This window comes from Otolemur garnettii, unplaced genomic scaffold, assembly GCF_000181295.1.
Source record: "Otolemur garnettii isolate 467f Iridium unplaced genomic scaffold, OtoGar3 scaffold00014, whole genome shotgun sequence".
Classification (NCBI taxonomy): domain Eukaryota; kingdom Metazoa; phylum Chordata; class Mammalia; order Primates; family Galagidae; genus Otolemur; species Otolemur garnettii.
In genome coordinates this window covers 15,849,938-15,865,704 of record NW_003852409.1, presented here as the reverse complement: position 1 = coordinate 15,865,704, position 15,767 = coordinate 15,849,938, and the positions used below count along the sequence as shown (strand labels likewise).

Here is a 15,767-nt window from a genome sequence, read left to right as displayed (position 1 = left end):
CAACCCTCTTGCCTCAGTTTTTTGTATTTTTAGTAGAGATGGGGTCTTGCTCTAGCTCAGGCTGGTCTTGAACCCATGAGCTCAAGCAATCCACCCACCTCAGCCTCCCAGAGTGCTAGGATTACAAGTGTGAGCCACCACACCCAGCCAAGGAAAAAATATTTGCAAATCGCATGTATGATAAACAATCTGCACCCTGAATTTATAAAGAATCTTACAACTCAATAATTAAAAGATCTAATCTAATCTCAATTTCTTATAACTCAATTACAAAAGACAACTCAATATAAAGTGAGCAAAGGCTTTGAATAGGCAGTTTACCAAATATAAATAGTTATCAAGGCAAGCGCTCTGGCTCATGCTTATTATTCTATCACTTTGAGAGGCCAAGGCAGGAAGATTGCTTGAGGTCAGGAGTTAGAGACCAGAGTGAGCAAAAGCATGACCCAGTTTCTATAAAATAGAGAAAAATTAGCCAGGCATGGTGACACACACCTGTAGTCCCAGCTATGTGGGAGGCTGAGGGAAGTGAATAGCTTGAGACTAAGTCTAGGTTGCAGTGAGCTATGATGGACACCACTGTACTCTAGCCCAGGTAACAGAGCAAGACCCTGTCTCAAAAAAAGAAGAAAAAAGAAAAAGCTATCAAACACAGGAAAAGATATCTAACATCATTAATCATTAAGGAACTGCAAATTAAAACCACAATGAGATACCTTTATATATTCACTAGAATAGCTATTATAAAAAAAATAAAAAGTATTAGTGAGAATATAAAGAAAATTGAACTCTAACACATTGCAAATGGGAATATAAAAATGGTGCAGCCACTTTAGCAAACAGTTTGGTAGTTTCTTTAAAATTTAAATATCAATTTAGCATATGACCCAGCAATTCCACTCTTAGGACTCTCCTTGTCTTAGGAGTCTATGAAAACATATACCCACACAAATACATGTATCAGAGTGTTCATTGAAGCAATAGTCATAACAGTCAAAAACTTTAACAATCCTGGCTTGGTGCCCATAGCTCAGTGAGTGGGGCCCCAGCCACATACACCAAGGCTGGCGAGGCTGGCAGGTTTGAGGCCAGCCTGGGCTAGCTAAACAACAATGACAAAAATAGCTGGGCTTTATGGCAGGCACCTGTAGTACCAGCTACTTGGGAGGCTGAGGCAAGAGAATCGCTTAAGCCCAAGAGTTTGAGGTTGCTATGAGTTGTGACACCACAGCACTCTAAACAGGGTGACATAGTGACACTCTGTCTCAAAAAAAAAAAACAAAAAACAACAACAAAAAAAAACCTTTAACAATCTGGATGTCTATCAGCTGGTGAGTACATAAACATTATGTGGTCTATCCAGACAAAAGAATCCTCTTTTACTTCAGCAGTAAAAAGGAACTGAACGACGAAGACCAGCTGCAATATACAGATGGATGTATCTCAAAAGGCTCATGTTAAGTGGGAGAGGCCAGATGCAAACGGCTATATACTGTTTGATTCCATTTAGAAGAAATGTCCAGAAACAGAAAATTTATAGAGAAAGAAAGCACATTAGTGTTTGGCTGGCAGGAGAGTCAGGGGTATAAAGATGATTGACTATAAAGAGACTTGAGAGAAAGTTTTTTTTTTTTAGACAGAGTCTTACTCCGTTGCCCTGGGTAGAAGGCTCACGGCAACCTAGTAGTCACTCTACTATCATAGCTCACAGCACCCTCAGACTCTGGGCTCAAGAGATCTTCCTGCTTCAGTCTCCTGAACAGCTGGGACTACAGGTGCCTGCCAAGATACCTGGCTAGTTTTTCCATTTTTAATAGAGACAGGGTCTCTGTCTTGCTCCTGAGCTTAAGCAATCCACCCGCCTCAGCCTCCTAGAGTGCTAGGATTACAGGCGTGAGCCACTGTGCCTGGCTAATAATGAGAGAATATTTTTGTGTGATGAAAATGTTCTTGAACTGAATTGTAATGAGAGCTATGCAGTTATAAATTTACTAAAAATCATGGGTGGCACCTGTGGCTTAAGGAGTAGGGCGCTGGCCCCATATACCAGAGGTGGTGGGTTCAAACCCAGCCCTGGCCAAAAAAAGAAAAAAGAAAAAAAATTTACTAAAAATCACGTACTTGTGATGGCGAATGTTATCATATATAAATAATACCTTAACAAAATTCTGTCTCAAAGACTTAAAAAAAGCTATTATATACATATATATCCATATATATATTAAAACGACTATTATATATACATACATATACTGACGGTGCCAAAAAAATGTATACACATTTTAAGAAATCTTGTTAGAAGTAAAATCCATCATTCCTCAAAAGTGTATGAATTGTAGGTGAAATGGATATGGGTAACCTGTCTAGGTACACTTGACCAGTAATAATAAACTTCAATTCAACTTTGAAAAGTAATACATAGATAATATCTCTTAAAAGGCAACACTGGCCTGTACTGGCCAAAAGGAGAGATTTTGGTTATTTTGGGTTACCAGCTGCTTTAAGTTTTTATATTTATAACGACCATATAAATTAGTCTGGCAATAGCTCTGGTTTCATAAAAGGGAGCAGGCATCCTCAAACTACGGCCAGTGGGCCACATGCAGCCCACCTAGGACATGTATCCGGCCCGCCGGGTGTTTTTGCCGCCGCTACCTGTCCTGCTTAGCAGCCGACTAGTCCCGGGGCCTGCAGTCTGGCCCTCCAATGGTCTGAGGGAGAGTGAAGTGGCCCCCTGTTTAAAAGGTTTGAGGACCCCTGAAAGGTCTAAATTGTGCCCATTTAAAGGAAAGCAGATGGGATGAATAGGAAGAATGAAAGGACATAAGAAGTAGAAGCAAACTCACTCGCTCCCAATCTGAACCACAGCTGTAAAATACACCTCATAACACAACTTAGGTTTAAAAAAAATCATTCATCCAGCGGGCTGACCTCTCCAGTCAATACCAGAGGACAGTCACAGAAAGATATAAAGTTTATGCTACATAAGTAAAATGCGAATTAAAGAAAGATTTTTAAATTTTCACCTTTGTAGGGCAGAATAGTATAATAATTAAGGGCATGAACTTTGGAGTTAGGTTGGAGTCAAATCCTAACTCCATTTATTCACTATCTGATCATGAATTTATTATTTAATTCATCAGCCTCAGACTCTACTGCTATAAAATGGAGAAAATATTTTATCTGAAAGAACTATTGGGAGTACTACTTAACCAATAGCAACCATACAATAAATTTTATATATAATTATTGCTATTTCTGTTTAGAAGTTGGCAATACATTTTTATTTATTTATTTATTTTTGAGACAGAGTCTCACTTTGTCACCCTCGGTAGAGTGCCGTGGTGTCACAGCTCACAGCAACCTCAAACTCTTGGGCTTAAGTGATTCTCTTGCCTCAGCCTCCCAAGTAGCTGGGACTACAAGTGTCTGCCACAATGCCCGGCTATTTTTTGACTGGAGTTGTCATTGTTGTTTAGCAGGCCTGGGCCAGGCTCAAACTGCCAGCCTTGGTGTATGTGGCTGGCGCCCTACTCATTGAGCGAGCTACAAGCGCCGAGCCTATTTTAAACAGTCTTTAAGTTTAAAAATATATATAAGATTCAGATTTATCAAACACTTATTGAGCATTTATTGTGTCCAAAGCACCGTGTTTAAACTGTATGGAGAAATAGTTGTTGAAACATGAAGCAAAGAATAAACTATTAATAATAATAAAAATCCTTAAAGAGGGATTTTTAACTATTTTAAAAATTAACTATTAAAATTTTAACTATTAAAAATTAAAATATTAATAACATTTTAACTATTAAAATTAACTATTTACAATTTTAACTATTAAAATTAAAATATTAATAATAAAAATCCTTAAAGAGAGAACTATTCATTAATATCGAAAGATCTTATAATGCATTAATTGAAAGAGGAGGCAAAGAGGAATAATGTTATGATCCTGTTTTTATAAGTACACATGTATATTTACGTATATTCACTCACACACACAAATAGACATACATATGATGCCAAACCAAATCAATTGATGGACATTTTTCAGTGAAGTGGTAAAAAAATTTTTTTTCTTTTTTCTTAAGTAATTTTTCTATGATAAATCATTAACAATATTACCAAAGGGGGAACATTTAAAGAAACCTTGATGGTTAGTACATCCTACACAGACTGGCTCAGATAGAATGTAGGCAATTAGCATCCTGGATTAGAACTAGAAAACGAGATGTAGAGGGCACAGAATATTCTGTGATCCTGTCTCTAAAGATTAAAACAGAACAAAGTGTGAAGGACATTTATAATTCATTATATGAAAAACTCTCTAGAGCAGAATGTTCTAATGCTTTAGTCTGAAAGTGCTGCTTTTAAATTTTTAGATTTTGTGTTATCATCTGGACTAGCGTTCTGAGACTAGAAAATAGAGAAAAGTCCCCTTAAAAATTTTCTGGCACATTTAGAGGTAAATGGGCAGAATAGAAAATCATGCAAAAAGGTTCTCTAAGTCAAGGACTCTACAGAAAGCAGGGTCACTGGGCCACGGCAGAGGGCGGGTATCTGTTTCCTAATACAACAGCTGCCAAGACGGAAGCATGACCTTACTCTCAATAGCCTAAGTCGGTATTAGATTCAGTGCCTCCCATAACCATGGCATTAATAGAAACATGATATCTTCTTAGTCCAGCTAATATAGAGAAGTCCTCCTAATATAGGAGTCCCTTTGAATTATCTCTCTATTCCCAACATTATATTAGCTTCTCAGTCATGCAAAGAGGAAATTCTGGTCTATTCCCCATTTGGTAGACAGGTAGAAGGGTTAGTACAGTCAACAGGAAGAATGGGTTTCCCTAAACTAAGTGTTCCTCAACATAAATAGCTGCTAAGATTCCACCGCTGAAAACATTTACAAGTCTTGATTACCTGGAAAGGGATAAAATACAATGTCGGGGTTAAATTTTCCTTGAACAATATGTAAACTAAAAAATTAAAAACCCACCTGAAAACATTTTCACAAAATCTTCTGTAGACATGCTCATCACCACATCGGCCCGATCAGAAGGCTCTCCATATCCGACTTTCCCACCCTTGCTTTTCAGATCAAGAAACCATATGCCACCATCTTCACCTATATGGAGATAAACGTAGAGAAATAAATGCCAAAGAAGCCTTGTGCTTAAATTTAATAATTACTACAATTAGGATAATCTTTTTTTTTTTTTTTTTTTGAGACAGAGTCTCACTCTGTCAGCCAGGGTAAAGTTCGGTGGTGTCATAACTGACAACAACCTCAAACTCTTGGGCCCAAGTGATCCTCCTGCCTCAGCCTCCCAAGTAGCTGGGACTACAGGTGCCCAACACAACACTGGGCTAGTTTTTCCATTTTTAGTGGAGACAGGGTCTCTGGCTTGCTCAGGCTGGTCTCAAATTCCTGAGCTTAATCCACCTGCTGTAGCCTCCCAGAGTGCTAGGATTATAGGCATGAGCCACCCTCCCCAGACCAATTAAAATAATCTTACAAAATGCTCTTTCCCAGGTTAAAATCCCCAGACTACTATCAATCAAATTCAGCAAATATGTATTAAGCACTTATATTCCGGGTACTCTGGACATAGGCTCTAACAACTCTTCAATAAACAAGAAAAGCATGGTTCTCCTAATAGAGGAAGTAGAGGGTGACATGGGAGCATATTAATAAAGGATCAGGTGGTGCAGTTCACAAAGATAGAAAGGAGACAGTGGTTACTAGGGTCTGGAGGAGGAAGGAATAGGGAGTTAGTGTTTAATGGGTACAGAGTTTTACTGGGATGATGAAAAAGTTGTGCAAATGCATGGTGGTGTTGGCTGCACAACAATGTGAATGCACTTAGTTACTGAGTTGTATGGTTAGAAATAGTTAAAAGGACAAATTTTATGTTCTATATTGTTTACCACAATAAAAATCTAAATTAAGAAAAAAAGAGTCAGGAAAGCCCAACTGAAGCTGAGATTTGAAAGTTAAGTAAGAATTAGCTATATCAATGATTTTTTTTTTTTTTTTTTAAGACATGAGTCTCAAGCTGTCACCCTGGGTAGAGTGCTATGGAGTCAGAGCTCACAGCAACCTCAAACTCTTGGGCTTAAGTGATTCTCTTGTGTCAGCCTCCCAAGTAGTCTGGGACTATAGATGCTTGCCAGAACGCCCGACTATTTTTACATTGTTGTTGCAATTGCCATGGTTGTTTTAGCAGGCCTGGGCCGGGTTTGAATCCACCAGCCTTGGTGTATGTGGCTGCAGCCCCACACATTGACCTACAGGTGCTGCCTAGATCAATGATTTTCAACCAGTGTTCCACAGCACTCTGGTGTGCCGTGAGACGATCTTAGGTGTGCTACAAAAATTTTTAAAGATCATTAATTAAATTATTTTTGAAAGAAGTTCAAAGCACATTAAATATATTCTTTTTTTAAATTCTTTTTTTTTTTTTTTTTGAGACAGAGTCTCATTATGTTGCCCTGGGTAGAGTGCTGTGGTGTCACAGCTCACAGCAACCTCAAACTCTTTGGCTAAGCAATTATCTTGCCTCAGCCTACCAAGTAGCTGAGACTACAGGCGTTTGCCACAATACTCGGCTATTTTTTAGTTGTAGCTGTCATTGTTGTTTGGCATGCCTGGGCTGGGTTCAAACCTGCCAGCTCTTGGGGTATGTGGCTGGTGCCCTAACTGCTGACTTATAGGTGCCAAGCGAATTCTTTTTTTTTTTTTTTATCAACATAATTTGTATGTTATGGAAGTTTAACTATAGGTTCAAATGTGATATGAGATAAAAAATGTTGAAAAACATTGAGCTAGACTTGGCACCTATAGCTCAAGTGGCTAAGGCACCAGCCATATACACCAGAGCTGGCAGGTTCGAATCCAGTCCAGGCCTGCCAAACAACAATGACAACTACAACCCCCAAATAGCCAGGCACTGTGGCAGGCGCCTGTAGTCCCAGCTACTTGGGAGGCTGAGGCAAGAGATCGCTTAAGCCCAGGAGTTTGAGGTTGCTGTGAGCTGTGATGCCACAGTGCTCTACCCAGGGCAACAGTATGAGGCTCTGTCTCAAAAAAAAAAAAAAAAAAAAAAAAAAACCAACATTGAGCTAGATGGACAGAGCAGAAGGAAACTGGAAATAGGATGTGCAAAAAAGCCAGAATCAAGAATGTAGCATGTGTCAAGAACTGAAAAAACACACAGCAGAACTGGAAGACAGAAAGGGGTTAGAGAGTGGCATCAGGTGAGTGTGGGAGGCAGTCTAGGTACAAAGCACAGTGAGCCATGCAAAGGATTCACTGACATCGTCTCACAGGATATGCTATGGAAGGAGAATGAGGAATTGAGGTTTGCTTATTTTTATTATGTTATTTTTTTGAGACTAAGTCTCACCACATTGCCCAGGCAAGTCTCCAATTCCTGGGCTCCAGCGATCCTCTTGCCTTAGCCTCCCAAGTAGTGGGGACTGAAGGAGTGCACCACCGTGCCCAGCATGATTTGCACATTTTAAATAGATCATTTTCATGCAGTATAGATAACATACTGTGGTGGAATCGAGAGGATGCAGAAGGCCAATAAAGGGCTCAGTGCCTGTGGCTCAAGTGGCTAAGGTGCCAGCCACATACACCTAAGGTGGCAGGTTCAAATCCAGCCTGGGCCTGCCAAACAACAATGATGGCTGCAACCAAAAGCAAAAAAATAGCCAGGCGTTGTGGCAGGCGCCTGTGGTCCCAGCTACTTGGGAGGCTGAGGCAGGAGATTCACTTGAGCCCAGGAGTTGGAGGTTGCTGTGAGCTGTGATGCTACAGCACTCTACCCAGGGTGACGGTTTGAGGCTCTGTCTCAAAAAAAAAAGAAGGCCAATAAAGATGGTGCTGGTAAGCATGACCATGTGTGCCTGGATCAGGGTGGTGCCAGTGGGATAGAGAAAAATGGGCACATTTGACAAAGCATTTTAAGGCAGAACCATAGACTAGGTAGCTGAGTATGAAGAAAACGGGGTGAAGGTACACAGGAATGATTTGCTAGTTTTTATTTTGAGAATCTGGTAAATACAGGTGTTTTGTGTTTTCCTTTTTTTTTTTTTAATCTCAGAGATGACTACCAAAAAACAGCAAATTTAATGGGTGGTGGCAAAAGTAGGTGTTGGGAATGGCAAGTTGTTTTGGACATTTTCAGATTGTGTCATCTTTGTGACAGTCAAAGAAAAATGTCAAATGCAATCTGGCTGAGCGAGAAACAGACACACAGTTAGTCAATTCACACAGTCACTGAAGCCACGTGAATGGCTGGGGTTTCCTGGAGAAAGTCTGCAGAGGGTCAAAAGTGCTAAGACGGTGACCTGAAAAACATCATTTATGGGACGAACAGAGGAGAAGCATCCAGCAGAGGGGACAGATAAGGTATGAACACAGGCAGAGAAGGAAAGCAAAGAGGCTCCTAGGGAGGACCAAGGAAAGGGGCACTTCCAAAAGGAAGAACTAGTCAACGGCATCAAATGCTGCAGACTGGTCACACAGGGAGGAATGACAAGGGCCCAATAGTGACACAGAGGTCACCGAGGACCCTGGCGACAGCAATTCAGCTGAATGGAGAACAATGACACTCAAGTAGAGTCTATTCAGGAGAGTGAGTTGTAGATGAAAAGAAATTTGGGTCTGAAAGGAGGAAAGGAGGAGGAACGTAGTTTGTTACTGTTGTTCGGTTCTGTTGTAAAGACAGAAAAGACTTGAGAACATGAAAATAACATTGAGAGAGAGGATGCAGGATGAACAGGTGGATAAGAAGCCACAATTAACAGCACAGAGCTCCCAAGAAGGTCCAGGGAAACGGGGTCTAGAACTTTCCTTCCAGTGTGATCTATCTGTGGAGTGCAATACTGTCATCACCTGTCCAAAATGCAGAATCTCTACTCTTGACCTACTCAATCGGATTCTACACTTTGGACCTACTGAGTCAGTACTCAGTGCAGACAGAACTTGGGCCCTGATCCAGAACTGAGCTCCATGCTACTGGGAGGGAAGGAAGAGAGGGTGGTGCCTATAATGACTGATTTCATATCTAATGGCAGGAAACTGAAGCGATTTCTGTCTGTAGGTTTCGATTACCTCTATCAAACAGAAGTGAGATTATCTGCTAGCACAGGCAGGAAAGGAGTGAAGGGACAGAGGGACACCTTAGGAACACTGAAAAAGTTTAAAACAAAATAGTAACCGGAAAACATGGCAGTAAGTGGACCACAAACATACAGAAGTTCTAAGGTGCTGCTTGGACCCCACTTGAAAAGGGGCAACGGTGAATTTCCATGGGTATAGGTCCACCAGATGGTGTGAGTTTTTTCCTCTTTTCTTCCCCCAAAACTTAGCAGCCTGGATGAAACTGTTGGGCCACCAGATAGTCTGATTCACCCAGGAGTAGGTTTTGATAGGTGATGACATAAGCCCAAAGAGTCTAGCAAGCTTAAACACAGGCAAGACAGTGATTAAAGCAATGGGTCATGGATTCTAAGGGTAACAAGGAAGTAAAAACAGGAAGGAAAAATGGCTTAAGACAAAACAGTGGTGGCTAATGCCTGTGATCCCTGCACTCTGGGAGGCCAATGTAGGTAGATCCCTTAAACTCAGGAGTTTGAGACCAGCCTGAGTAAGAGCGAGACCTGTCTCTACTAAAAATAAAAAAAACTAGCCAGAGGTGGGGTGGGCACCTGTAGTCCCAGTTACGCAGGAAGCTGAAGCAAGAGGACTGCCTGAGCCCAAGAGATTAAGGTTGCTGTGAGTTATGATGCCGTCATGGAACTCTCTCTAGGGTGACAAAGTAAGACTCTGTCTCATGAAAAGAAAAAACAAAGAATTGGAGGTCTTATTATGTTGCCCAGGCTTATCTCAAACTTCTGGGCTCAAGCAATCAGTAATCCTCCCACTTTAGCCTCCAAAGTAGACAGCATTACAAATGTGTGCCAACTATGTCCAGCTAATATCTTAAAATTATTTTTGTAGGAATAGGGTCTCGCTGTGTTGCCCAGGCTGGTCTTGAACTCCTGGCCTCAAGTGATCCTCCTGCTTCAGCCTCCCAAAGTATTGGGATTATAGATGTTAGCCACTGTGCCTAGCGTAGCAGCTAGTTCTTAAAGTATTATTAACAAATGTTATTTTCATATAAGAATAAACATTTTAAGAGGTTATTAAAAAGCTGACTATGTTCAGACTAGTCTCATAAAATAAAAATGGCAAGGTACCCATGGTTGACAAATTACTGCATTATACTACCTGTCATCTTCCATATACCCTTTTAAGTTGGACTGTCTCACAACTAAATATGCCAAGGAATTGATAAACACTGGAAATATTTGTAATAAAATTGGACTTTACACGTCTCACGTGTACTAAATTTTAAAATACAAATCCACAGTTATTTGTTATTCTTGAACATCTACATTCAAGAATAAGGGTCCTGGATAAAGCCAATTCCCAGGTGATCACTTGTGGAGGCTGATTTTCTTCCAAAGGAAATATCTTACTTTGTTTCATAAAAGCCCAGACTACCAGGCGGTGCCCACAGCTCAGTGGGTAGTGCGCCAGCCATATACACCAAGGTTGGAGGGTTCAAACCTGGCCCTGGCCAGCTCAGACAACAATGACACTGCCACAACAGAAAAAAAAAAAAAAAGCCCAGACTACCAGATATGATCCTTACCCGAGAGTTCAAACAGATAGATTGCTTGAGTGGCTTTAACAACGTCATCACTGAGAGAGTCTTTAACAATTTTAAATGTTTCTTCCACAGCTCCAGCATGTGCTTTTGGTTGCAGCTGTGGCTGCGGCTTTTCTTCTTTGACTTCTGGAATACCACCTGTAAAATATTATTTGTGTAAATGGACTTAAAGCTTTGGCAGTGTAGGTCACAGAGAATTAATTATTTAGCAGGCTAGACTTCTTACCAGTTAGACTAACAGTACTTTATTTATTTATTTATTTTTTTGAGACAGAGCCTCAAGCTGTCCCCCTGGGCAGAGTGCCCTGGCATTACAGCTCCCAGCAACCTCCAACTCCTGGGCTCAAGCGAGTCTCCTGCCTCAGCCTCCCAAGTAGCTGGGACCACAGGCGCCTGCCACAACACCCAGCTATTTTTTGGTTACAGCCATCATTGTTGTTTGGCGAGTCCGGGCTGGGGATTCGAACCCGCCACCTTAGGTGTACGTGGCTGGTGCCTTAGCCGGTTGAGCTATAGGCGCTGAGCCAGACTAACAGTACTTTAAAGGCATTAAGTAAATGCACCTAAAAGCATGTATCAAACTGATGGGATAACAGCCGCACAGTTATAACATATAACATCCATTATGATTGTAAATGCAAATGCTTTGTACTCTCCAAATAAAAGGCTGACTCTTAGATTAGGTTTAAAAAAACACTATTAAACTATAAAATGTTTTTAATAAAAAGACTTAAACAAAATCAATGGAGTTTTAAAGGTGATATTTAATGACTCCTTTACCAGCCCCTCTAAGTTCTAAAACCAAATGAGAAAGAAGGACCACTGCAACCAAAAAGGATAAAGATAAGGCCAGGTACAGTAGATTGCCTGAGCTCACAGGTTCAAGACCAACCTGAGCAAGAGTAAGACCCTGCCTCTAAAAATAGCCAGACATTGTGGTGGGTGCCTGTAGTCCCAGCTACTCGGGAGGCTGAGGCAAGAGAATCACTTGAGCCTAAGAGTCTGAGGTTGCTGTGAGCTATGACACCACAGCACTCAATTAGGGGCAACAAAGTGAGGCTCAGTCTCAAAAAAAAAAAAAAAAAAAGAAGATAATTATCAACTGTGGAATGCATTCGAGCTAAGTTGGAGATTGTAGCTTGAATCAATATCCACATGAACTTCCTCATCACTTTACCTCAAAATTAAACTTGTTCGCTTCATCCCTTCACCCAAACATTGAACCTGTATCCTCCCATCAAGAGTTAGAAATGCTCTGTGTGTAGAGCATTTGTTTTAGCATTCATGTTAAAACTGAGGACAGCCTGCCTCAAAACAGTGAATGTGCAAAAAGGTCTGAACTCTACAGGCTCGGTTTCTTCTCCGCATCTCACTTATTCAGGTTGGTCCCGCCCACTGGCTGAAAAGGGAGGTCAAACTACTAGTCTCACAAAGCCTCCTTGTCTGGAAATGCTAGGCCAGTGGAATGAAGGTTGTCTGCAACATTTCTTTTTTTCTTTTTTAGAGACAGTCTCTCACTTTGTCACCCTCAGTAGAGAGCTGTGGCATCACAGCTCACAGCCACCTGCAGCTCTTGGGCTTAGGTGATTCTCTTGCTTTAGCCTTCCAAGTAGCTGGACAATAGGTGCGGGCCACAATGCCCGGCTATTTTTTTTTCACCTTTTTAAAGAAACATTTATTTATTTTTTACATATACATGTATTTATTAGGTTTCCACTTTTTGCCTTCACAAAATTAAAAAGGCTTAAAATTTAATAATAATAGCAATGTTTAAGGACTAGAAACAAAAATCTTGTAAAGAACAAAGATAAATACATTTAGAAAAGAAATCAGATGATTGCTGCTTTGAAATATTAAACAATAATAATGATGCAAAGAAAGTAACATTTACATTGTCAAATATGACTATGTCTATTATAGAATGCTTTGACTCTGAGGTTCAGTATGGAGTCATCAGTTAACTTCTTACTTTTTTTTCCCCCAAGTCTCAAAAAATAGACAACTAATATTTATAAATAAAAGTAAAAGAAAATTTCAAAAAACAGATCATGCCAAATCTTATAGACAACAGAAAAAGAAGAAATACTTCAAAATCATTCTACTTAATCTGCATACAGCTGATATTAAAATTGGAGAAAATATTTTATTATAAGGGGGAAATTACAAACATATTTCACTTATAAATGAGGATGCAATATCCTAAACAACATATTAACAAGTTGAATTAAAAATTAATATTTAATGTACTTTGTTCAAAATTAAATCCAATTTATGTGAGAATTAGTCACTGTTTTCCTTTTTTTTTTTTTTGAGACGGAGCCTCAAGCTGTCCCCCTGGGTAGAGTGCCATGGCATCACAGCTCACAGCAACCTCCAACTCCTGGGCTCAAGCAAGTGTCCTGCCTCAGCCTCCCAAGTAGCTGGGACTACAGGCACCCACCACAACGCTCGGCCATTTTTTGGTTGCAGCCATCACTGTTGTTTGGCGGGCCCGGGCTGGGGATTCAAACCTACCACCTTAGGTGTATGTGGCTGGCGCCTTAGCCGCTTGAGCCACAGGCGCCGAGCTGTCACTGTTTTCTTTTCCAGCTATTTTTCTGTTGCAGTTTGGCCGGGGCCAGGTGTGAACTCGCCATCCTTGGTATGAAAGTGAGGAACAAAAGCTTACAGCTTCAGAGAAAGCAGAAAAGAGGCTGGTGCAGGGCTCACGCCTATAATCCTAGCACTCTGGAAGGCCAAAGCAGGAGGATCACTTGAGCTCAGGAGTTCAAGACCAGCCTGAGCAAGAATCTACTAAAAATAGAAAAATTAGCTCAGTGTCGTGGTAGGTACCTATAGTCCCAGCTGCTCAGGAGGCTGAAGCAGGAGAATCACTTGAACCCAGGGGTATGAGGTTGTTGTAAGCTAGGTTGATGCCATGGCAATCTAGCCTGGGCAATGGAGTAAGACTCTGTCTCAAAAAAAAAAAAAAGAAAAAGAAAGAAAGCAGTAAAGAGAAGATATAATAAAGCTAAAGCAAAAAATGAATCAGATGGTCACAAAATTCTGTAAATGTACTAAAAATCACTACCTTATACACTTTAAAATGGTGAATTTTTTTTTTTGAGACAGAGTCTTACTTTGTCGTCCTCAGTAGAACGTCGTGGTGTCATAGCTCACAACAACCTCAAACTCCTGGGCTCAAGTGATTCTCTCGCCTCAGCCTCCTATGTAGCTGGCTATAGGTGCCCACCACAATGCCCAGCTATTTTTAGAGACTAGGTCTTGCTCTGGCTTAGGCTGGCCTCGAACCTGTAAGCTCAGGCTATCCACCCATCTCGGCCTCCCAGAGTGCTAGGATTACAGGCATGAGCCACTGCAACTGGCCTTGAATTTTTGGTATATGTAAATTATATCTCAACATACGATTGTAAGAGGGACTTTACCTAACAAATGCAATCAGTGAAACCTGGTTTCTTGTGCCCTCAAAGAATCCCCAACAATAAATTAAAAAAAATAATGAATCAGAAAAGAAAAAGCAGTAGGATTAAAAATGAAATAAAATTAAAATCTGGACTTGAACCTGTGAACTCAGGTCACAGCTCACCCCTGAACTCTTATACTCAGGGGATCCTCCTACCTCAGCCTCCTGAGTGGCTAGGAGTACAGGGATTTGCTACCATACTTAGCTAATTTTTAAATTTTTTTTTGTAGAGACAGGGTCTTGCTTTGTTACCCAGGCTGGTCTCAAACTCCTGGATTCAAGTGATCCTCCTGGCTTGTCCTCCCAAAGTGCTGGGATTACCGGCATGAGCCACTGTGCACAGTTCTTTATTTTTAAAAAGCCTATAATTGACTGAGAAAATAAAGTTTTCAAAGAAATAACTTCAGAAAAGACCCTAACAGGGTGAGATATTTCAAACTTTCAAAGGTGAGATATTTCAGTCCTTCAAAGAAAACAGCATAGAAAAACAAAGTTACCTAATTTACCAAATTCAAAATATAATATTACACTAAGAAATCTAGATATCAATCTAACTTCTTTAAAAGTCTTCTTTGATTATTTTAAAAAGGCTGTCTTTCAATGAACCTCCTGAAAGTTCCAGTTAATATACTGAAACATGTCAGAAATAATCCTAGAAAGACATTATTATTATTACACGCAGAGAAGAAGTTTGGCCACTTAGAAAATTCAAGATAATGAATGATAAATGACAGTAACCAATTAGGGAGCTTACTGTATCAAATGCCCAATATGATGTACTATCACACTACTCCTCACAATACTCAGAAAAGGAAGTTAAGAGATGAGAAAGCTGTTTCAGAGAGCTGAAGTGATTTGCCCAAGTTATAGATATAAGTGGCAAACACAGAATTTGAACTCAGATTTGTTTACTCCAAAGCTTATGCTTTCAATGAGTTTACCGTTTCTCGATCACAAACTATTAGAAGTCTTTAAAACAACAAAAAAACCTCATGATGGTGACCAAATACAAAATCTACAAATATTAGTTTCCCTTTTTAAATGTTTAACTTGCTTTGTGTCAGAAAAAATTTCGATTTACTTAATAAAATAAACACAATTTGAGATTACATCTAGGTAGTCTGACTCCAGAGCTTGCAATTTTCTGCACTGGGTAATACTTCCTCCAGATTTTCTCCTTTGTCTAACTATCCCTTTGTTATCTATTATTATATAGCCAACAAAAAGGTTAAGGATAGTGCTGAACTCACCGGAACTGGACCACGCAGAGGCTGCCAAAACAAGGGCAGCAAAGACACAGGCCTCCTTCATGTTTCCATAGGAAGACAATGTATTAGGTTTCAGTGGTTAACCAGGGAGAACTAGGTTTGTCATATAATAAGCACTGGAACCACTCCCTCACTAGTGAGTGACTACTTCGGGTAATGTGTATATTAATCAAGATATAGCACCTGCGTCTGAGGTGCCAAGGAGATTGTGGCAAAAACTTTAGCCCTGGCTCGGCGCCTATAGCTCAACCGGCTAAGGCGCCAGCCACGTACACGTAAGGTGGCAGGTTCGAATCCCCAGCCCGGACC

General features: G+C 40.4%; 1 protein-coding gene across 1 annotated transcript in view; it reads right to left on the bottom strand.

Moving 5' to 3' along the window:
• HSDL2 (hydroxysteroid dehydrogenase like 2) overlaps nt 1-15,767 on the bottom strand; it is a 51,228-nt gene that overhangs the window by 6,111 nt on the left and 29,350 nt on the right. Inside the window, exons 5-6 of the mRNA XM_012802295.1 lie at nt 10,710-10,865; nt 5,000-5,128 (exon numbers count right to left, since the gene is read on the bottom strand). Coding sequence (XP_012657749.1) covers nt 5,000-5,128; nt 10,710-10,865 — 285 coding nt within the window. The remainder of the gene's footprint in view (nt 1-4,999; nt 5,129-10,709; nt 10,866-15,767) is intronic.